Source organism: Calonectris borealis, chromosome 2, assembly GCF_964195595.1.
Source record: "Calonectris borealis chromosome 2, bCalBor7.hap1.2, whole genome shotgun sequence".
In the NCBI taxonomy this organism is placed as follows: domain Eukaryota; kingdom Metazoa; phylum Chordata; class Aves; order Procellariiformes; family Procellariidae; genus Calonectris; species Calonectris borealis.
In genome coordinates, this window is record NC_134313.1 from 15162760 (window position 1) to 15187901 (window position 25142).

General features: G+C 41.4%; 1 protein-coding gene across 1 annotated transcript in view; it reads right to left on the minus strand.

Annotated features, from left to right (window-relative positions):
- Positions 1-393: 393 nt before the first annotated feature.
- DEPTOR (DEP domain containing MTOR interacting protein) overlaps positions 394-25142 on the minus strand; it is a 76213-nt gene continuing 51464 nt past the window's right edge. Inside the window, exons 8-10 of the mRNA XM_075141231.1 lie at positions 22541-22611; positions 21771-21875; positions 394-1931 (exon numbers count right to left, since the gene is read on the minus strand). Coding sequence (XP_074997332.1) covers positions 1803-1931; positions 21771-21875; positions 22541-22611 — 305 coding nt within the window. The 3' untranslated portion in view covers positions 394-1802. The remainder of the gene's footprint in view (positions 1932-21770; positions 21876-22540; positions 22612-25142) is intronic.

The following is a 25142-nucleotide window of genomic DNA, read 5'->3' on the forward strand; positions in this document are numbered from 1 at the left end:
AGTGGATATCATCCACAGTTGTTACAATCTCGTATAACATTATGTGCTGAACTATTTATTTTGGATGAACTCTAATCTGCTATGGGTTATATATGTGTACCAAAATAGGGATAAACAACTGTCATACTAAATGACACTTTGGAAGAATGATCCAAACGCTTTTGTGCCTGGTTAATCAAGTTAGCGGTTTTATACCTCCCTGCACTGCTGCATATTAGTGGAATATGAGAAGTTTTCATGGTGAAAAATCAACCACGGATATCCTATATCAGAAACAAAGAACACATGGACTTCTACCTACAAAGCTGCAGGCATATGTGATTTTGAAGACTTGCTGGGTCTCTGATGTAAAAGTGTTTGAGTCAGTGAAAAACATACTGCAAGAGCAATATATTTAGTGAGAACAATTTTTAATATAAAACATATTTCAAAATTATTTGAGGAAAAAATACTTTCCCCACCCCGTAATTGAAGGATTTGTGGTATGCTCATATAGAAAGTCAAGCTTCAATTGTAAAATTTAGACAGCAGAGAAAGTCTGCAATATATATTTATAATCTTGTGGACAAGGATGTATGTATTCAGTTCAAAGATCTTCAGATCTTTCAGATGTATTCAGATCAAAGAAAACCCATGCAGTCCAATTGCCATCAAGCTGAGGAGTCACCTAACTCAGCAGAATATGGCATTTGTATATACATTTTTAAAAAAGATCTTTCATGAATTCATCAACGAAAAAAACCTACTGTTTGAAAAAGAGTGAGAGTCAGTTAAAGACAATATTTTATTAGTAATAGTGTCAAATGCAACTCATGTGGCAAGTCTGTAGTTTGCAAAACATTTGATGATTGGAAAGTGCTAACAAGCTTAATGTACATTCAAGTACATTGCTTCAATTTGAAGTGTACTTTCTCTACTGGAGCATCTGGATGTATCATTGCTAATGCTAACACTGTGAATTTCCCACTTCAACCTGCCAAATTTTCTTCTTCTAGGAATAAAGGTGTCCAAAATTTCTCCAAAGTGACAAACGACAAGACTGAGACACCTTTCCTTACAGAAAAGGGAAAAAAAATCAAGATCTTACATTTGAGCACCTAAACCAGTGCGTAGGCATCTAAACAAATTTTCACAGGCCAGATTTTGCAAAAGTACTACACACTTTTCCATTTGCATGATCTTCTATTTTTCTTTCTAGAATAATCTGTGTATTCGGTCAAACCCAAACATTCATACCAGAGTATTCCCTACAGAGAATGAACCTTTTTTTCATGCATTTGCAGTTCCTTTGTGTTTGATTGCAATCAAGCCAGCATTCAGTCAGCTGTCCCTCGGCCCAAGGAGAGAGTGACTGCAGCAGCACATGCTCCTGGGACAAAGCTGGACACCAGGAGGATGTTTACCAACGTAAATATGTCATGCAAACCACATGTGACCCACAGTATTTTGTTCTTTCATCTCCTGAAGTGCTTTGATCCAGTGGTGGACTGTGAGGAAGTCTGCATGGCCTCTTAGGTGGGAAACCATTCTGACTAATGCAGATGTGGCTGGAGAGACACCTAAAGGGCTTAACCTTGTCTCCGTCGGGCAAAAAGAAGTCCTTAGTGAAAATATGCTGGATCTATTGTTCATTTCTTAGCGTAATCACCAGTGCTGTCATTGTTAAATGCAAGAGAGCCCCCCTCCCCTAAAAGCAAAATCATCTATTTAGACACAGCAACGTTCTGCCTCCTTGTGTCATGCCGCTCCATGGTCATCGCTATTTCTCTCACAAATATGTTCAGTAAGAGGTTTTTTCCTTCTCAGGACTCTATTTCTTCCATCACTTCCATCACAATCGTTCGAGGGCCAGTCAGGATGAGGTTGCTCACTGTCCTGTAATCCACGTGGAGAACGTTGAGGCCGTTGACAGACACGACAAATTGGCAAACCTGAGGAGAAAGGCAAGCAGCAGAAGTTATGCATCAGACTTCTTTTGGTAAGGTTATTTACACAGACATACTATCAACTCCTGGGCATACAAAACCTCCAGAGCTCTTCATACCATCTCATTCAGCACTCTTAAGAAAAACACTTTTCTTAGAATTAATTTTCCGTAAAATTTTTTGAAATATCACTGCAACTTTCAAATCTGTGGAATTTTGAAGTCCTACATCGATCATTTTTCTTATAACAATGATATTTTCTGATATCAATGGTGCTTTGCAAATAATATGGGGCAAGACAACTCTGGCCATTGCAAAGAGTCTGTTATCCTTAGTTTGTCTTAAACACTTTCATAGAACCCATTTTAGACAGCTCTTGGTAGTCACAGTGAAAATATGCATCATGTTTCCAGGCTCAGGGCAAGGTCTGGATGATGACTTCACTAGATTCAGTGCCAGAACCTCCACCGGTACAACATGAACCTAAAGGATCCACATTCTAGGAAATAATATCATGGAAGATGAAGTCAGTACTAGCATGGATTAAAATGTCACTGCCATTTTCAGGAGGTATTCCTACACAGATTTAGTTCTTTCTATTTTTTTATGTGAACAGTTTTCGGTTTTCTTCAGCAAGTACGGCTCATTAATTAATTTCAAATATGCTAATATTTTGTTTTTAAAAGACGTAACAAATTCAAACATTGAAAGTCTTCTACCATCAGAGGCTGTTTTCTGTCCGAAAAGTCTTGATGGAAATATTCTGACCAATGCCACTGTATATCTTAAAAGAGTTAATCAGAGAAAAAGTCATATCAGCATTGTAAAAAACTGATGAGGAAAAGAAAGATAACAATACTGATTCCTCAAAAACATTAAGCCTTTTCTGTATCTAATCATAGTATTACAGTATTTGGTAAAAAGGCCAAAAATGTATAGTGTCTAGATCTGTGTTTTTAATAATAAAAATATGGAGCCTAAAGCAACAATAATATCATCCTGATGTTTCAATGAAAACAATACATTCACCAGAAGGTTACCTTACTCATAAGTGATCTTGAGTGAGTACCACTAGAAATTTTCATGCTTTATTTTATATTTTTACCTTTCCTATTTAGGCAGAAACACAACACAGAAATGTACGCAGAAGAGGTAGGAAACAGCTCTGCTGTCTTCCGTTGCTAGCTCTGAAACAGATTTTCTTGCAAGCCAAGTCATTTAACTTTTGTGCATCAGCTACCTTCCCTCTCAAGTAAAACGTGGTGAAACTCAATTCATATTTGTGCAAAACGTACAGAACGTAGCTATCGATGTTCCGTTTAAGGAAAATTATAGAGGAAGCAAAGCCAATCCAAAAATGTAACATTTCATCAAAAATGCCACTGAGCAAAGATTTTAGTCTTTGCTCCTTAGAGCCTCTGCACAGAAACACGGCGGCAGCAGCCCCTGAAGGGAGGGCAGACCCCTCTCTTGCACCTTACCCCTTCAAACTCAGAACTCTTCTGCAGAGCTGAAGATCCTGGCAGTCAGCCTTACTGGTAGCCTAAACGATCATCAAGGTATGGCAATCAGCAATACCACTGTATTCAGCACTGGTGAGGCCGCACCTCGAATCCTGTGTTCAGTTTTGGGCCCCTCACTACAAGAAGGACATGGAGGTGCTGGAGCGTGTCCAGAGGAGGGCAACGAAGCTGGTGAAGGGCCTGGAGCACAAGTCTTATGAGGAGCGGCTGAGGGAACTGGGGTTGTTTATCCTGGAGAAGAGGAGGCTGAGGGGAGACCTCATCGTGCTCTACAACTACCTGAAAGGAGGTTGTAGCGAGGTGGGTGTTGGTCTCTTCTGCCAAGTAACTAGCGATAGGACAAGAGGAAATGGCCTCAAGTTGCACCAAGGGAGGTTTAGATTGAACATTAGGAGAAATTTCTTTACTGAAAGAGTGGTCAGGCCTTGGAACAGGCTGCCCAGGGAAGTGGTGGAGTCACCATCCCTGGAGGTATTTAAAAGACGTGTAGATGAGGCCCTTAGGGACATGGTGTAGTGGGCATGGTGGTGTTGGGTTGACGGTTGGACACGATGATCTTAGAGGTCTTTTCCAACCTGTATGATTCTATGATTCTATGATTCACTTAGTCAACTTCCATGGCAATACAGATGTATCTTTCCTATACACTCATATGCTATATTTCAGCAGAAGTAGCATTAGGAAAATGGTTCAGCTTTTACATACAGACAAAGCCTTCTGAATTTTAAGGATTTTGGTTGAAAAGGTAACCCATCATCCTCTGCAGTGTGCCTCGATTAGTATTTAAGAGGCATGTCTATTTAGTTTAAAATGCAGACTTTTACGGTATCTATAGGGGTCTCAACTCCCAGCGGTATTGCCTAACGCTTTCTATGGCCTTCCAAGATTGTATCAAGTTTTACTGAATTATAGCTCTGGCTCCAGAATAATATTTGGGTTGATTTAAAACAGACCTGCAGAAATAACATTGTCTCTTCTGGCTTAATGCAATTTTTGGAAGTTGAATGGCTGACGCTTGTTTTACTGCTGCATATTCTCAGACTTCTCGAGTTACTGAAATCCCAATGCATGGGACTCGTGTTTGGCCAGGGACAGGCATGCAAGCGTGTGATGGATAAATCTGCATGCCGGATCATGTCAGGGGCATTTGGGGGCCTCCAGGGACCGTTCCTGGCAGAGGAACAGACTTTCCAGACCGGCCAGCCACTCGCACCAGGGCTGCAATGGTGTAAATGTGGACGGTACAGGCACCGCAGTACTGAACAGCAATCTGGATACCAAAGAGTGAATTTCTTACGCAAAAGACAAGAGTTGACATGTCTGCATTCTCAATGTGTTTGTTTTAATGTACGCCCTTGGCAATATTATTAATCAGCAATGCGTATGGGCTGAGAACAGCCCTCTCCGTGCCGTCCTTTGCACTGGATCCAAATGGCTTATTAGTTTCACCATCTCCAGTGGGTAGGATTACATGCAAAAAGTCCACCCAAGCCAGAGGAGAAGAGAAATGTAGAGAGGAGGACAAGGCACAGAAGAGAGTACTTCTGTCCTAAAATTGCATGAAAAGACCTGTGAGGAACAGGAGATGATAATAAAGAGTCAGTCACCCTGGGGGCAGAAAGCTCTCTCCATGGCCATCACTTGGCCAGTGCTCCCAAGGGCTGAGTCTCTGCAAATTCCAGATCCAGCTCCCTCAGGGAGAAAGAAAGGAGGAGCCATTTGCTGTGTCCTCCAGTCCTGACGAGGGCAGAGAGGTTTGCACAGCCTTCGGTATGCTGAGTGCCCTCGACTCACACAGTCGTCTTCTCCCCACCCCGGTTTTCCATCCAGCGCTGCATCCAGCAAAGGGAAATGAAATGCAGCGCTGCTTCGTGCATTTTGGCTGTCATCAATCCTGCCCCAAAAAAGCCCACATCGTGCGCTGCTCTCTTGGTGGAGTTACAAAATGAGCGAGAGCGAGCGAGTACCCACAAACCAGCCCTGACTGAGTATACTGACCCACATATTATTATCTCAGGAATTTTCTTAAGGAGACTGGTTTACAAAACCGCGATGATTTAATGTTACATTTATAAAAACACATTTCAAAAAGCTGTAAGTGCTCAGCTCATAGCTACAGCTGTTAAGGGCTTTGTAACTATAAACATGTAAAATTTCTCTGTTGGTTTCCACACATCAGTAACTATAATAGATAATAAACTAAAGCTATAAGAGCCTCAAAGAGCCTTTTATTGCTCATTTCCTCATAGCTCTCCAAGGAGCTTGACAGGAGATAAGCATCCATTTTTATCCCTCAGACTTCAAGAAATGACAATAAATTCCGACCATTTTGTTGGTCAGGATGTGGTGATCTAAAAACCACAGAAACAATAACAGTTAAATAAAGGAACACCAAAGTGAAAAGACTCCCTTCATTAAATTTAAACATTTGAATGTTACAGTAATAAACATTTATTGTTAAGTATTTCAATTTCCCACCCTGGCATACGGCAGCCCACAGAAGTAGGGACAGCAGACAAGGCACCTCTCTCTTCCTGCAGGTTTTCACTGGCACATACAGAAGGTTTAACCAAATCCAGGTGTTCCCAGGAAAAGGAAAACTTCAACTTTGGACTTACATTTGAACAGAAAGCATCTGGGAACCTATCGCTTAAAGAAGTTTGCGAAGATTTGTCATGCCATTTATCATCAAACTGAAGATGGCAAGAAGAGGAATTATAATTAGTTACCATAATGTTTAATGGCCAAAATCAGGACTGTGCTGTACTTGGAGCTGTACAACCCTTCCTCCCCCTCACTAGTTATTGCTCTTCCCTCCACAGCAAGCTTTGGCTGCCGGCCCCTCCTTGGTCTTGCCAAGCCGCCCTGGAGATGTACATCCACACTCCCTGATTTTCCTGCCAGGAGAATTGCCCGCCGGCCAAACCAAAGCCCCGCTCCCTCGCAGGGAGCTGCCTGCACTGGGGCTGGACAGCTGAGCCAGCGTTGATCAGGAGCTGCGGTCAGAACGACTGCGGGATGCTCCCGAGGGATGTCAGAGACCGGCTGCAGGCATGGGCGTGGAATTGCACAACTCCCTTAAAGCAAATTATTGAATAAAAACATTGCATACCTGTCACTAATTCTTACTTAGCGTTCTGCCTCAGGATGATCTTAATATTCATGAATGCTACAGGAATATTATTTGAGGATAGGCAGCTAGCCTAGACCCTCGGATATTCAGATGCTGTTTGCACCGTAGGCTTTAGTCACCTGTCCTCGTGGAGCCAGGCCTTGCTTGCCAGACTTTTTAAAATTTTATATATATATAAAAAAAATCCTTTAAAATTTCCTTTCTTTTTCCAGGCACACTTTTTAGAAAGGTGCTGTGAAACATCATGAAGAGCTGGAAATTCCCACCGCAGAATTTGCTTTAAGTGACAATTGCAAAGTTCTTTGGGACAGCCCTAAAAAAAGCATTTAATTTTACAGATGCAGTGAGAGCGACCGTTCATCACGGGTTGCAAAGCAAGTAACAGCTACGCAGAGTCAATAGATATTATATCTCAAAACAGTAGAATAAGACCATGATTACAGAGTCACTTTAATTTGACATAAATTTTAGAAAAAGCTTGGGATGAAGAGGAACACAAATGCCTGTGCCCGCATAGAGGAGGCAACGTGGCTGGGGCTGGGGGACTGCCCTTCCCCACAGCGGCGAACGTGTGCGCCCATTGCAGTGGCCGTGGGTTAAGGCTCTCATTCTCAATGGATTTATCATTTACATTTCGGTGTCAGGATCAGTGTCCGGAATCCATTCTGCTTTTTTTTTTTTGCTAATTTCTTTTAAGAAAGAGAGTGTAAACACTATTACAAATACAGTTCAAATAGGCACCGAAGAAATCAATGTTACCAGATACAACATAGGCTTGAAATTCTTGAATACAAAGCTAGATTATGCAACGACACATTAAAGATAGTGGCAAAAATACTGTTTTTCAGCAGTACTGATATTTTACCCAATTATCTGGGCAGTAATGGGACCATTCAGGTTCTAAGACTGCAAAGCACAAAGTCTCCACCAGCACACTTGAGTTTTCTCCTCCAACAGCACCAAGGCCACCAAACGGCAAGGTTTGCACTGGCTGTTTGACACTGATAGCTGCTCTGGCATCAGGTGTTAACAGCGTAAAGAGATGCTGAAAACATTGCCACCAATTCATTTCCATTGAAGGTGTGAATATTACTGTACATGTGGCAACTGCATGAAGGAAAATCTGAAAAAATGCTGGAGAGAGAGTGAAAGCCAGCCTTCTACTAATCTTTCGCCCTGGAGCAGCCAGGATTTCACCCTGGACTCTGCGCAGATCTGAAACAGATTTCTAGCAGCTGGCAGCTCAAACCAGGACCACGTCCTGCTGCAAAGCAGATCCCTTTGAAACCAAGGTACTTCAAAAGTTATTAGCACATTGCACAGAAACATGCAGTTGTTGGGAAAGCTGTGTGTGAGTCAGGGCTGGCTCAGTCGTCCACCATGAGACAGACTCGATTTAACCCTTTGCTCTGGTGGTAATTTGTACGCACACTGATTTACATATAGCTGTCGGAGAGTTTAGGACACGCTCCCTTGACTATTATTTTTTCTTATCATCTGATGTGACGCCAAAGTCACACAGATAATTTTTACTTTAAGACAAGCCATTCCCAAAATACAAGGAAAAATGCATTGGTTTCTTTTTGGTCTTTTTTTTTTTAAATCTTATTAGCATCAAATAGGAATGATGAATTAAGGCAAATGTAGGAGTTATTTTCAACCCTGGAAAGTTCTTCAGAAATTTTCCTAAGAACTAAAATAAAAGCTTCCAAGTATAACTTCTTTCAGAGCTGTCTAAAGAAAAGTGTATTTTGACAATTTTACAGAATAAAATTGATGCCAGAATTGACAATATAACTATTTCAAAAAGAATAGTCCAATGTCAGTGTTTTTGCTTTTCTTCTTGCTAAAGAAATTTAAAATGAAATCCATTACAGAAACAGCCTGCTTACATTTCTGTCATTTCTCAATAATTATAAATAAATGCTTTTTTCATGTCCTACTAATCCTACAGGGACAAGGATCAGCCGGCCAGTTTGAGTAGCTCAAGCTTATAATTGTTTCATTATGGTATTCTGAAACTCACTGTGATCTTCCAGAGGACAGATTCTTCATGTATGGTTAGCAACACCATCTATTTTCTACGTGTAATCTGCATGACAGACCTGCGAGATCCTGATTTCTATTAAATATCAGGCCATGCCGTCAGTAAGAACCCTTCCTTACAGGCCCCCATGCAAATTGGGGCTGAAGGATTAACATTTTGAATTGTCAGTGACCTGGAGACATCTTAAGCAGAATACCCGACAAATCAAGCTCTTCACACTTTACAGATACTTTTTAAAACTCTGGGCCAGTTCTAAGATAGAAAACTTACTGGTTGATTCCTGTGGTATGGCCACAGCTCTCACCTGTGAAGGTTACTGAACTGCTGAAACTGAGAAGGAAAAAGCAAAGCAAAAAAAGAGAAGATATTCTTTACAATCGCTTGTTTAAAAAGGCGAGATATCTGCTTTGGCTTTTCTTGTCTTGCTGACAGATTTCAGCAAAATTTGGAGAAGGCTCAGGTGCTACAAGGATGTAACATCTGAAACACAGCTTTCCAGCCTTCAGCAAGGAGGAAGGGGACAGCCAAGCTTCCAACATTTTAAAGGAAGAGTTATGCTTCCAATGGGATTTCCCCCCCCTCACATTCCCCTTGCTCCTCTGGGGATGCTGGGAACCGCTGCTCCCATTCCCGCCTCCCGAGCACCGCTGCGCTCTCAAGCAAACAGATGGAAAGCAAGGCGTCGTTTTTAAAATCTAATTTAAATATGAAATATGAAGGAGTTGAGAAATGAGCGAAAGTAAACACTTACTCCCATCTAAGGCTGTTATTTTGTCACAACAAAAAATTACACCGTTTCTACTTCTTATTGCAGTTACCATTTAAAAAGGAGCTATTTACAAGCGGGTAACCACGCAGGTTTGCCCTGCCGGTTGTTAAATCCCTTGAATAAATCTTCCGAGCTAATTACCACATCATCACCTTCTGCCTCACACACCACACCACGGGTTTGTACACAGAACCCTTAGTGACAACACCAGAGAATGAGGTTTCCCTCTCCTTAGGGTGAAAAGAACTAATCTTACTTTTAAAAGAAATGTGGAAAAAAAGAGTTTGTTTATTACGAGCTGGAGCAGTAACCTCACCTGGGACCCCACAACCCTTTCTGTCGGCAGAAAGGGATACCCTCAGCCTGAATTGCCACGGACTCTGTGGATCCGGCTGTCAAACCTCTTCCAAAGGGGAGGAGGGTTCGTAGCAGGACATGGTGCCTGCACTCCCAAGAGGTGCCCCTGTCCCCTTCTGCTGGCTCCGGGGAGCAATGCGCCAAAGCCAGGCACTGCTCGCTTTTAATCTTGTGCCAGCAAAAATAAATAAATGAAAGGACTTGTCTCCAGGCAAAATAAGTTCCCTGATGTGCCTGACATGGTTGGAGGAAGAAGGCGATAGATACATATCTGGCTGGAGGCAAAGGGAAAGAGGGAGATGAAAAGGAGGTGAAGATAGGATCAACCTTTCTGGCAGCAGCTTACGCTTAGATCGGTAAACTGAAGCTTAAGTTTTCGGATAACTTAAAGTCCCAGTGAAATCAACGGCAAGGTGGATGTTAGGGTAGAAGGAACAAGCGCAGAGAAATCTGAGGCAGGAGAACAACGGCGGAGGAGAGAGGGTGCAGGAATCAACTTCTTCTTTTACCCCCTTACACACACAACCTGCATTTATGCTGATACAGGGGCTCTTCTATTTTAATAGGTAACCCATAGCCATAAAGCAGAGGAATCCTCGTGCTCAGCAAAGAGCCCAGGCCACAGAGATGCTGAACACGCTGCCACAGAAGAGTCTACGACACAGCACTAACCTTCTTAATAAAAGCAAACACAAGTATTTGCTCCCACTCTGCTAAGCTTTACATTGTCATGCTGGAATGAGGAAAAGAGATGAAAATCAGAGGTCCTAAAAGTTATATTTCCAGTTAGATTTTTATCTATATCTTCTTTGGTTTTGTTTTTTTTTTTCCCCAATTCATGCAATCTTGCTAGGATTAGTAAATCAAAGTTGGAACCTAACAATTCAAAACCTACTGCATGTTGCTGGAAGGTTAAAAAATCATGCAATGTCCTTTTCTACATAACTGAGGTTACTGGATGAAACAGAATAAATTGCAGCTGTGTGTTGAGCTCTGTAAATATCTCTAGCAAATATGTAATTGGCTGTAGAGTGGGTGGTGTGGGAGTAGGCAACTATCCAGGTCTTGCATAAACACAGGATTTTCCCTCCAGAGGGATGCATTTCTTGTTCCATGTTTACACCAGTGTTAAGCTGGCTCACTGTCCCACCAGTGGGCTAGAAACTGGGTACCAGCAGAGCATGGTACAATGCATAGCAGAGAAAACCAACTCCATTTAAAGAATTACAAATGTAAGCATGTAATTCTGGCTTTCCATCTTGATCTGTGGCTGCGATCTGGTATGGTTGGTTTGCCTGAGCAAGGCTTCATTACATACTACTTTTTTTTTTAAAAAGGAGCTGAATTTTTTATAGTATTCCAAACTCATCAGTCTCTAACTGAAAAAAAAAATCAGAACTTAAACAACATAAAAACTACACAACTTAAAAAATTAACAAATACATCTCATAAAATAATATATATTTTGTAACATAATATAATAAGTCACCTGATATAAAATAAGTCATAGATTCTCAAAGGGCCGCATCATTGATTCAGACAGTCTCTCCCTCTCTCCCTCCCCGCTGATGGGCATCAATGGGAATTTCAGTCTTTTTTTTTCACCAGGAATAGACTGAAACCATTGCTGTGGAAACTCCACAAACAGAGTGGACAAATTAGAGGGGGAAAAAAGACGACCCATGAGAACAACTCGTATTCTGGGGTGGGTGGCTTTTGGTCTGCACGCAAGTCTTGACTCTGCAGTGGCAGAGTTTCCCCAATGGATTGACTGAGCGGTCAGACAAATTCCGACACAGCAAATGGGAAATACTCATGTAGGTTAATTAAAGCTATCCATAGATACCTGGAGGATAATAACAGTAAGGACATGGCCCTAATTGGGAATTGGTGTGTAAAATGATTGACTTAATCTGAGTCCCAGCGAGAAACACCCACAGGTAAAGCCGAGCTGGGCTGGGCCACGTCAGGAAAGCAAACCAGTGACTGCATGCTTAACTTTATAGGCATTTTTATTGTATACTGCAATTTGATACCCACCACAGAACAGCTCTGAAAATGTTAAGTAACTCCAATGGCTAAAGGTGAATGGCTCTGGGTGAAACACTCCATCAGTTGGAGCAGAACATGGAGTCTTAGCTTAGAAAAAATATCTTTTTATGCTTGGCTTGACCTTTTTGTGTTCTTTTTTTTTTTCTGGTATATCTATACCTAAACCAGAGTTGCTTAAAGAAAAACACACATAATGAATAAAGAACTTACTTAGAAACCATATATCAGTTTACTTACAAGGTCAAATATAATTAGACTAAACTAACTAAATGGAGTTCGTTTAGGGCCCATATTAGTTAAAAATAGTCCCTAAACCAGCCCAAACAAGGGAGTTACAAGGGCAGTCAGATCTATGCAGGGCACCCTCAGCACCCTCCGGTATCAAGACTGTAATGAGCAGGAACGGTCTGCGCCGTTTGAGACAAACAGCTGCTCTCTGTTTGCACAGACAGAAGTGCAATTGTTTTTCCATGTGTTTGACTAGCTAAACAGAGCCTTGGCTTTAATGCAACATGTTTCCCGAATCATTCGCTTATATCATGAAAGGAAGGCAGCTTGTGTCTTGAGCACCAACAAGAAAAGACACGGAGAAGTGCGGGGAAGGGTCTGCAAAGTAGGCAGCCGGGGAGCAGCAGCATCCCCGAAGCGCTCTGGGCAGAGAGCTGCGGTAGCCACGATGCTGTAAACCCAGCAGCATCTGAGGAACCCTTCAAGGCTTCAAGTGAAATGGATATTGCAACTACACCTAATAATACAAAATGCTTTTCATCCTCAATTGAGAGCAAAAGCAGTCCAAAATGCCAGCATTTTGCTGTACTGGCCTCTAATTTTATGTCTTCTTTATAGACACCTAGGGTATTTTTTTTAAGGTTTCAGCCATTCTGCAGCAATCCAGCAGTGGAATAAGTTTTTCAGATGACAGTCCTCTCTTTTGAGAGCCTGGACTACCTAAGAGTGACCTGCAATAGCCTAAGAAAGCTCAAGCAAGGGTAAGATCCCAGCTGTTCTGGCTGGCACTAAATCTCGCTGTTCAATGGGTTATAGACCACGCTGGAATTTGGAAGCTGTATCAAAACACAAGCACAGTCCTGTTTTACAGTGCAGCTGAAACCAAGACTGCTTTCTCTCTTTCTGAATGGCTACAGCTGTAAGATTCAGAAACAATCAAGAAAGCACTTTCATAAATGCAGGGTGTTCAGATATCTGGGTTATCCTGCCGTAAAACACCACTTACTCGAAAAGAATTTTTAAACTTACTTTTTATTAAAATAATGTGACTTAACTCAAAAACCACACTGACCTCCAATTACAAACCTGCAGACAAATATTTTTTTCTGAATTGTATTTGCTATTGATGAGAAGGAGCCAATGTACAGACACAAGTACAGTAGGTCACTTGTTGCCCAACAGCATTTTAGGTGACCAGCCTACAAACAAGTTCAATTCTAATGTCAACTACACTGCTGTAAATGCAGAAGAAAGAGCTCTGAGGTATCATGAAACTTTCTGTATTTGCATAAGGTTTCAGTTGTTGTAAAGAAAAAAAAAGTCATTTTATTGCCCAGTAAAACTCTCTCTCTGTTAAAAGAGTCTTTAGAAAAAATCACACAGAGTTATTGGAAATCTAATACTGTTCTGTAGGCCAAAATTCAGGTCTGGGATAAGCAAGTAAAACCTTGCTAAACCTGTGTCCTGTAAGTTTAGGAGAAAAAAAGGAAATTCACTGTTAAAGGTGAAATTTATACTCAAAAAGCTAAACCAACTCCTTTTAGATTTTACATAGGAATTCCCACTGCCTTAATTCCTTTCTCCATAGTGACTAACTGGGTCCTGTTGTTCAAAACCAGGACTGAAAATCAGAAAAAGAATTTTTCGCTGTTTTCTTTTGTGTGTGTAGTTTGCGGTTTACATCCTGCTGGAGTGATGTTTGAGCACTGCGCTACCCGTCTGCATGGGACGGGATCTTTCCCATATTTTCTATACTTCAGGGGGCTGACTTTTCACACACAGAGCTTTGATTTCTTTATCATATAACAGTCCCTGATAACCACAGCAAGCACCTAGTCTCTAGTCCAATATAAAGCTGGCTGATTTTTTTTAGGTGATTTTATGCCCACTGACTCAGAAGAACAGAAGCCCATAGTCCACTGAAGCAAGCGCAGTCCCGCACCTCATCTACTCGGTGGTGACTGTGCACTTGGAGACATCTGCACAAGGGTGGAGTTCACTTAACCATCCAAAACAACTTCAACAGAAGTACTGGGGCCTTGGAAGAGATGCCTTCAAAACAAACTGATCCTTAAACAACTCTGTGGGAAAAGAAGCAAGGCAAGCCAAGGAAACAAGCAGAAAAATGGAGATCCACCAAAAAAAGTAGGAATGTAGGATGAAATTCTGACATGTCTGAAGATGACGGGAGCTTTATCATGGCTTTAAAAGAACCGGAATGTCACACTTAGAGTCTAATGATTTATTAGTGGAAAACAGAGCAAAATGGAGGAGAATTTTGGTAAAGATTAGCAGAGACTGGAATATGGTAGCATTGGAAATAGAAAGTCTCTAGCCCTAGAACAGTTACATCCTGGGCAGGGATGGTAGGGTGGTATGTCACAAAGAAAGTATTTGGAGTTAATACGAACACAAATTTCTGATCAGGAGGGGAAGAAGGATGGCTTAGGAAGAGGACAGTTGTACAAACTGAAGTTTGAAACCCAGTGGAGCCTGTGCTGGTGTAACATTGCTGCACGGGAGTTGGTAGATCCAGTCTGTAAATTTGGACCTACGTGTTGCTCTGAGACCATACGCTGTGAACCACAGCCCCAGGAGACAAGGAAACTTTAGCAAACCTGGAGGTTTTTTCATTTGTACTGGTACCAAAATGGATCTAGTCATCAAACATTTAATTATGTCAGATTTGTTGGCATTTTCCATCCATCTAATCCCACAGTACTTTACAAGAATATCTATGTATTCTGGTAGGAAAATGGTCAACATAGAGTTTCAGAGGGTTTGTGACAGGGTAAAGAAGAGAATCCAAATCCAAATTGTGTCTTCCAAGTGGCCACCATGGGGCAGGTTCCACCAGCAGGCCAGCGGTACAGTGTCTCTAAGACAGTTTCCTGTCACTCAGAGAGGTCCAACAATGGTAGGGCTTCCACCACAGCAGAGGAATAAAGCAGACTGAGTAGCTGGTGCAGCAAAGGGGCGGAAGAGAGACTGATTCACAGCTCATCCAATGCTGCACCGGGATTCCCAATGACGAGGGGAAAGGGGGACTGCTGAGAAAACATTTCATGATTTCCATCAACCTAGAGACACTGTGCTAATGCAAAAGATGATCAAGGCCATAAGGACTCTGTTGTTGCACTAGTAGTATTCTGTAATGAAAGCAAAGGAGAGATTTGCCAAACCTTGTCTCCTTTTGGCAACCAGACAAAGTTCTGGCAGTGACACACAATGCAGCTCCCAAAATCATGTTTTCCTTCAGTAGGAGAAACCCCTAGCTGGTGAGAGGGCTGAATTTACAAAACTCTCAGACAAGAGGAGATGGGTGCAATGCAGCCTGCTGCCCATTGCTCATAGAACTATGTTACTACCGTAATTTTGATGGCAATAATTGCAGAACAGTTAGAGTATCAAGGTTTTAGGGTAAGTCCAACCTATTGAAAAGTGGTAACAGGACTCACTCTAAAAATTTTGGGAACTACTCATTGAGGTTAATTAAACACACCCACTGGAAATGGAAACTTTGGGACAGTTACAGAGGCATCACCACACCTCTACAGCAAATTCCTTGAGCAAATGATGACCACAGACCAAAAAGAGGAGGCAGGCACAGAGTAGGAACGCCCAGGCACAGATTCATGCATCAATGGGGAAAGTACGGTGACTGCTATACACGCTGTTAAACAGTTGTCAAGGACAATGAACCACTAATCCATTTTTCATGTCAATGGCAGAGTTGAGTATTTTCACATTCACAAATATTTGATCTCTTCCAACTTCTGTTGAATCATCATGCTACTAACACAGCTGCCTTACTAAATTTTTCTTTAGAGTCTTTTAGAAAGATTTCTACTAAAGATCAAATGAAAACAAAAAAATAGCATCCACACTGTTGACCATTATGTTCCTACTAAGCTGTTAACATGTCCTAATGTGACAACCGCTCTTCTTGAGCATGACTTACAAGATGTTCAAGGCTAATGGCTACCCTCCTTAGCTCACTCCCTCCAATCTCTGTGACGGATAGCAGCACATAAAATCTGAGGTTCTGGTTACAGCTGCATAAAGTGAAAGACAAAGCGACAACTTGTTTGAATTTTCTTTGGTTTTGCAAAACCAGGGTTGATTTTATGGTAAAATATCAACTCTGATTTCTTAAAATTAGATTTCTCTAAAGTTATAGCTGCTTGAATATAGCTTCTACATTTCTATGAGGGAGAATGGACCTTTATGTTATAGTTTATAATTAAATACTATCAGAAAATGAGGCACTCACTTATAGAGACATGTTTGAAACTTATATATACATCCATATTCAAGCCCACAGTAGTGGCATTCACCGCACACAGAGCTATGTGCATTTAGCTCTGCTGCTTCTCTATTTATGGACAAGCTATGAAAGCAGTTTGTCAGCAACTTTTTTTGAGTGTTCACATTACCAAATACATTCATTCTGAATTCACTCTAATGTAATTATCAAATTCAGCAGCGAGCTGATAACACAGCTAAAGGAAAATACCAACCTGCCTCAGTGTTTTCATGCTGTAATTGAAAACAGATGGCAACTCGTGTAATTTATGCTTTTCTACAATCAGTAACATGTTGGTATAAGATAAGAATTCTAAGACTGAATTGCATCTGCTTCAACAACACCATATGCTAGTGCACAGTATAAATATTTATCCAAACCTACTTCATCTTCTCATTTAAAGCTCAGTCACATGAGATAGTGAAAGTACCCTTTGGATACCTTCAATTAGCACTGAAGCATCTCCCCAGCGCTTTAAAGGGTTGGAGTCCCAGCACCAACACTGAGGGATCTTCCCTTTCCTAAGCTTCATGGACAGGCTTAAATGGAGCCATGTTTGTTGTGCCTTCTTTATACAATATAAATCCCAGTCTTCAAGCTCTCGCTAGGCTGCCTTTAGGAGTTAAGAAGTTTCTCACTTATGATATCCAAGCTTCTCTACTTTTCCTGCTATCCTGTAAAACATTGGAGATTGGCCACAGCCATAAATGGGATATTTTTTCCTGGGGAATTAATTTTTTTAAAGATTTTTAGACTGGTTTATCTTGCTTGTCAGTTAAGCAATAACCAGTTTTGAGGTCAGATTGGCAAGGACCATGGAGTGGGTTTTGTATTTCTCTGCAGCATGGGGTACGTTCAACCTCCCGAGAATTTCACAGTTCAAATTTCTTCCTATTGCAGGAATCGAACGCATTGGCAATGCCTCTGATATCACATGCTTTGGGGTTGGTTTTCTCCCGACTTGGCACCTTATAATGCATGGCTTTTAGTCCTTTATGTTACAAGCCTGTAATATTTTATGACTGTGGCAGTATTTGGACTCTGTGGACTAATCAGATAGTACCAATGTTCCTTTGATTGCAGGGAGACTGGGTTTGATGACCTCGATGGACCTGACAGCAATCTGCTCCACAAAACAGTGGCTACCCAGTTACACTCAAGATTTGGCTCTTATTCTGCTAGCGAAATCATTTGAGAACCTGGACCTGAAATAATCATTTGTGAATGTAGAAGACGATGGCACAGGCAGAAAATTTATGAGGCTGACCTCCTCTCTGCGCCAGCTTTTAAAGATCAGGAGAGCAGAACCACACTGAAATGATCCTGGCTGTATACCATAATCCCCAAGCAGAGCTCAAAACAGAAGGGGTTGGTACCAGTGACCATACGTGGTCCCCCCAAACTCCCTGCGACTAACTGAAATGAAGAAGAACTAGAATAGGGTAGAAAAGCTTGAGTGGCCGTTGGCAATTTGTACAACACAAAGACCTCAGGTCTCCGCTATAAATACTAATTTGCTCATAATCAGTTTAAGGAGACAGGTACTCTTTAGCATTCTGCAAAGGTTAGAACTGGGCACTGATCTCTCCGGCCAAAGGGAAGAACAGATAATCAGCAAAACGAGTGAGTATTTGTCTCTTTCACAAGCCTCACACTAAGTTAGGTCTGCTCGTTTTGCCACACTCTGTTGCAGTGATGTCACACTAAATAACAACATGTGATGCATAATTTAAGTCACTGGTTTGAAGTCAAGTTGTGTAACTTTTCAAAGAATACTTGTACTTTAAAAACAGAAATTAACTTACAGAATAAAACACTGAAAAAAGGGGGAAAAGAGTTTTCCTGACAACAACTGGCAATATTTAGCAGTGTCATCTGCAGAAACCTGAATTTTGCAGCCAGTCAATACTGAATATTAAAGCAACCTGGGAACTTCAAAATCCTGCTGTTCCTGTCTTCCACTGCTGACGACAGCAGACAGCAAAACAGAGCTGCAAATAACTTAGAAGTACACATCGCAACACTGACTCCTTTCATAGCCCCGCGTCGCCTCCAGCTCCCCCTTGTTAATGTGCTTACAGCAACCACGCTCTTCACAATGCTGTCACAGGCAACCGCACTTCGACAAACCACGTCTAAAAATACTTTAATAAAGCTAATTGATGAGATATTTATTAAATTATTTGCTCAGCTTCATACGTGATACCTCGGATTGTAAATGGTAATCCTATTTACCAGCCCCAGAAAAGGTGTCATTACTTTTACCATTACACCCTCTCACACCTCTTCAGCAGACCATGCTAGTAGGGATTTTCTCAGAATTAAATTGTCTGAAAATCCCCCCAGAAGAGGATGTCCCGTATAACGAGATGGCAAGTGCTGCCACGCAGAGGTGCGCGTGTGTGACGGAGACCCGTGCATCCCAGCCTCCCAGCGCCATGCCCACCCCTCAGCCGCTTTGTGTGGTCAGAGCTCCGTCCCAAGCTCATTGAGATTTCTACCGAGACTCCCAATTCACAGCGCTTTGGAGCAGGCCGGGAACTCAGCCAAGGTCAGACTGAAAGCAAGACACCACAAAGTCCTTCAGGTACGTGAGCCTGTAATGTTTACTGCTTTATATAATACACAGTAGAGTTTTAACTGCACAAAGTGAGGTCCTACGATGAGACTGTAGGCAGCAGTCCTCTCTCAACAATTTGTCCAGTGTAATGCAAAGACAGGAATATAGAGCTCTTCAAGAGAGGTAAGTGCAAAATCACAAGCTTTACAAATAAAGACACTTCCAAAAAGGATTAAACTAGATACATCTCCTTAGGAGGAAAAACCCTGCTGCTCCTGCCAAGAACTCTTCTACAAACTGCAACGCCAAGTTTTGGCTCTTCTTCAAATTCTTGCCCTTTTCATCATAGCCAACTTTCCTTGTTAGCGCTTCTTTGGTGTAGTGCTCAGAGCAACACTGGCAGACAAAAGCCTCTTGCACCAGCCCACCAGAAGTTACCGTGCCCAACGGTCTATTTTCGAAGTGCCCCTTCTGCAGCTTCCACACAGGGGAAGGTTTATTTTCAAGGAGCTGTCATCTAAAGCCTGTCATACGATTCCTTTAAATTTGCCAGATTGAAGAGTTCTGTAAACAGATGGATTAAGTGACATAGATTTTTAAAAATTTCAAATACTGCACTTTAATTTACATACCTATTGCCATGGGAACACCTCAACAAAACCCCTTATTTTCCAAGAAAACTGGCATTTCTACACCAGGGGCTAAAAGTATTCAGCGTTTCTGAAAATGGAGCACCAATTTTGGTGTCTAAACAGGGACTCTACTAATATATGGCCATAATGTTTTATGTGCAATTCTGCTCTGAAAAGTGATTTTATATAGAGATAGCACCTTTGCAAATAATCAGACCTGTCATTTGTGCAAATTCAAGGCAATATATCCCAGTTTTACTGTCTAAAATACTGTTTGCTCCCCTCAGTACAGCGGACTATTTTACATTCTTATGTCTTGAATGGTTCAGGTAAACCACTGTAACCCCATCAGAGTACATTAGCGCATGGAGAGCACGAATGGAAGACACAAGGACATGATTTGGTACATAAAACCAGTTTCAGAGGTGAAATGTGAAAGAATCCAGCTTAACTGAAACATCCTAGTGTGTCGTTGCAGAGCTGTCAGCATGAAACCAAAAGTAAAAACAAACCAAGGGCCCACTATATTCAGCTCTAAGCTGCTGTGTTCAGAAATGAAATCTCTAAGATTATACATATATTTTTACAAGTCAGGTTTCAGAATAGATCTACTTTACTGCTAGCTGCTATATTCAGAAAATAAAAGATGCTGTAAAGTACTAAACGCCCAAATTCAGGATCTAGAACATACACATGTTCTAGAATAAATTGATTATTTTTAAATTTAAGTCCTTTAAATTTTAGGCAGGATTACTTTTCGAAAATGATACTCTTTATATGAAAATCGTAACTGCATATTATATTTAGGTATTGTATAAAACATATAAAAAATTCCAGCTCCCTCAGGAATCAAGCCGTTTGCCAGCAGGATGTGTCAGGGTGCTGCCTGCACCAACAGGCTCCGCAGCTGCCATTCCCTTTCCCAGGGGTTTGTCTGTCCGTACTCAGAAAAAGTCAATGTTTCAAAGACAGCACATTCTTACAAGTTTCATGAAAAAAACCCAGAAGCCAGAGAGAAGAAACTCCTGTAGTGCATTTGCTAAGGAGGGGGCCGTGGCAGGTCTGGCATCGTGCGATGGGCAGGATGCTCATCTCTGGAGTCGTGGCAGCGCACACTGCCTCCAGCCTGGTGGGTGTGAACATACGAGCGAGAGACAGCTGGGGTGAGTGTGATGGGAAAGGGAAATAAATTAGAAGGCAGGACAAAATTCGCAGCAAACTGGGCTGCACGTGGAATTACATCTGAAACTTTCATCTGTGTTGTTACCATACAATAAAACATGACATAAGCTGATCATTTAATCTTTGTGTCTGGCCCAGCCTGGACACTGGAGTAGGCGTAGCAGTTAGCTTCCCTTTCTTGCTTTTATCTGTAGTTGGCATAAGCTCTGCTTTTATTTTTCCCACTTTACAAGAGAATGACTAATTCACAGATATTTGCAGGACGTGATCCAAACCCGTAGGTAAGTCAATGGGCTTTGCATTAGCAGTACAAAAGCCTTCACAGGGAATTTGTATTTATTTATTCCTAAATCGTGTATGAAAGTACTTAAACTCTTTATGAAATACGAAAGTATCATACATTCCTCTTTCCAAAATGTCTTGAATCTTAACTGCTTTACAATGAACAACAGGTTACGCTAGCTTCACTTTTAATAGGTATGTCTGACTTTGCCTCTTCCTATTGTCCTTCCAAGTCCTCTTTGGTGGACTTGGCAGTGCTAGGTTAACGGTTGGACTCGATGATCTTAAAGGCCTTTTCCAACCTAAACGATTCTATGACTTCTATGACTTCTATATAGGCAAAGTCCAGAAGCTGCATACCGACAACCTCCCTCAAGAGGAGGGAGGCTAAATTTGTGCAGAGTTGGAAAAAGGTGAAAATAACGAAAAACCCCACCCCAAACCCCACAAAAATAAAAACCAATCACCAAAACCAGCCAACCAACCAACCAAAAAAAAAGAATCCAAAAAAGAAAAAAGATCAAAAAAGCAACTTGGAAAGGGTAAATGAGTTTCATGTGAAAAAGGCACTTGAAGAATCTCAAGGACAGAAGAAAAGAAACAGGAGGAGGATGAAAGGCAGCAGAACTTACTGTGTACAAATGCCTGAAACTGAGACAATGATCCTCAACCCTGGAAACAAAAGCACCTCTCCCTCTCCAAGTACAGGCAGCCCAAGACCGTCACTGAGAAGTATAAATACCCCAAGTAATTTGTCCCACTTTGAAAACCCACCTTCATCCCCGCCGCGGCTGCCGGCCCGCTGGGGTCCACAGCCTGGATGTGGCAGGGCTTGCTCCCCCGCACCACGAAGCCCCAGCCCACCGCGTCGCCAACGATCTGGAAAGAGAAACGAAGGATGTGATCACCTTCGGGCAGCTTGGTGAAATTCAAGGGGGTAACATCTAAACCGTTCAAGACATAATTTCAAATCTCTATACTTCCAACACATAGTAAAGGACGTTGTGTACAGGCTGCTATACCACTCATGGGAAAGGCTCTATCCAAATTATTCCTCTTGCTTTTAATGAACTTTTTTTGTTGAACTAGGAGGCTGTAAAAAGCAATGCTTCCAATGACTAGCTTCAAAAATGTCTTTACAGAAAGGCTTTCTCTAATAGTGAATATGCATCAAAATTTCTGTCCCATGATAGTCTGGAAAGACCTAAGTAGAAAACTTCATTTTGGGTAGGTAATCCATTCCTGCAGTGCAAGTATTACCAGAAGCACAAAGTCTAGATGAGTTTGTATAATACAAATGTTATTGGCTTTGTGTAATTTTACACTCCATTTACGTCAGCAGTACTATATTGGCATAAAGACAGGATAAACAAGTGCAGAATCAGACCTGAAATGTGTGGAAGTACTGATAACGGAGTTTGGGATTTTAAAGTACAAACCTTAGCAAATGCAAATAAGCTCTAATTATCCCATCAGAAAATGTCTGTTTGGATTATCTTATGCATACAACACACAGAAAATAAAGAAAAATACTGGAGACATACCGTAAAAGTTTTTCTTACGTATGGGGCTCCAGGCACCAAGAGCTCATCGGCAGTCACGGGTCTCTTTAATACTGTGGAGGTACATAAATGAATATTCAGTATAAGCATTCCTCTAGAGTTTTTCCTAATAAATAAGATACGGTGGGATTTGTATTGGGATACAATATCTTTTTGGTCCCACTTCCCATACACTATTTCAGTTCTTGAAGACTTGCTTGAAAGTAGTAAAAGAGCCAAGGAAAAGACTGCAGAATAACTCTGAGTACAAATGATGAGATCTTTGGAAAATCAGGGCATTTAGCCAACAGACTTTGTTGTCTGCAATCAAGATCCACTAAACACTATCAATCACAAACATCGGAAGTGGCTGTTCCCGTGTCCAGTGTTGAAACAAGTGACCGACCTTCCTGGCAGGGAGCAGCTTTTCTTCCTGGATTGCTCTGTGCATGTTGGGTGCTCTCTGCTATTTCATCTGAGTCGTTTTTTTCCTTAAGTAAGAAGAAAAATCTGCTTGAGTCAGGAATTATCCCAACAAAGAGATTTCTGCAATTGCAGGCACAGACATCTAACCCCAACTTATTCAGGACAGCCTAGGTAATCTATAGCTGGCTGGGATTTTACACGAAAGGAAATACCAGTGAGTTGCTGCAGGTGATTCCCCATTGCCTTGCTATGTTATTGGGTAATTTTCCCCTGAACAAAGTAAATTCTGCCACATCAAATCGATACCATTCTGCATACCAGTTTTTATGTGTCTATAAATGCTTCACAAGATGGAGGACAATGGGAAGATATATGTTGTTCACCATATTTGCCTGCTTCACTTTGAAAATTACGGCTGCTTTTCTTTTAGTGATACATAATTTTGACGATGTCTGCCTTTTCAGTCACAGGTGGAAGATAAAATTTCCCACAGATGGTATTCCAAGACATTCATGAGTTTCTTAATGACATTCATGGGAGCAGGGAGAATTCTAGCATGCAAACCAATATGTATTTTTTTTCTTTCCCATGGATTTTGACAAACTGTCATTTAGCCAGCGTTACACTTTGCAGAGCATGCCTGGTCAACATAAAAAAACTGAATGATTATGCTCATTTGACAAGTCAGAATCAGGTAAATCATCCACGCAGGAGTCCCTTGCGTGCCTCCCTTCATTATACCTCCAGAAATGTTTTTTGTTTGATTTGGGGTTTTTTTAAGTGCCTGCCTGCAAGAAAACTCATCTGACAATATACCTCTGCCTTGTGTTTATTAGCACACAGTTCAGCTCTGGTTCTGGATAGCAGGAAAGTATTTGTGAAAAAAATCACTTTATAGTCCAGCAGAGGATTAAGAATTCCTCCATAACATTTACATCTGACAGCCTTATGTTAACCTCTGTGAGATGATGTGTGGATCTTTACTTGTACTATGGGAGAAACTACCCTACGTTGCCCATAATTGTATGATTCTTAACAATAAGTCTGTTTACAAGTCCATTGCTGTCTTCTTTCAAATATGAGTCTGTTAAAGCTATTCAGAGTTTGAAAAATAGCCCTAAGGGAGAATTTCTTTTAAAAAATTAAGAATTTATGCAAGGGCAACATCAGCCTAATCTTTCTCTTCCAGTGCTGTGTAATCAGCTCCATTAAAATAAACTTGTTCTCACTACTCGTGGGTTGACACTTCGTATATAATCAGAACCATAAATGAATGGAATAGTTGTCATACTTCATATAACACACACATTTATGGATAGCGCATGAATGCTGCTTTATCTGTCCCAGAAAGTTTTCCAGGATGTAATTAATGATGTACTGGATCCAAAGAGCTCTCCATAAAAAATCTATCAGAGCATTTCTGGGAACTATACCTAAGAGATATTTTGCCAAAACATGACAATGTGGCCCTCTTCATATACGGGCAAACACATTGCATATAGGGGTAAACACATCAGAAGGTGGTGCCGAATGCCCAACAGCAGCGTCCTCCAAGGATGCAATGACCACCAGCCCTGAGAGCCTTCCCCCAAGCTGGACAGCAGGTCTGGTGTAGGGGGTTATGGCTTCTGCAATCATACTGAGTCCTTCAAATTATTTTAATTTAGAGCCTCATACTGAATTCCCAGCAGAGCCTAAGTAAGAGGGAAGGAAATGTGCTAAAAGGAGAAAGAAAGAAAATGTCCCCATAACTATGCCCTTCTTTCTGATGGCCACTCTGCACAGCAGGAATGAAATGCACTTTAGCTCACTCATTTCCAGAGTAAATTGTCAATGTTTTGAACAGGATTCATATAGTGCTTGAGGCACTCTCTAGTAATACCAGCATCCCTTGGAAAGCAAAGCTTACACATATCCACTGAAGCCTTCTCCCGTTGTACAACGCTCCCCACACTGTCAGCACAGACCCGGTAAATTTGAAATAATAAGGAGCACAAAGGGCAGCAGGGACTCTGCTTTGAAATTCAGGGCTGTTTCTGAGGAAAACAGAGAGGCTGAAACAATATCTATCCTGGTCTCTTTTCCCCTTCCCAGATGTACAGTAAGAAACAATTTTAAGTGAACTGTGGAAGAATGGGTGTGTTTAACCTTCCGGCATGGGATAGGAAATCCTTTCAAA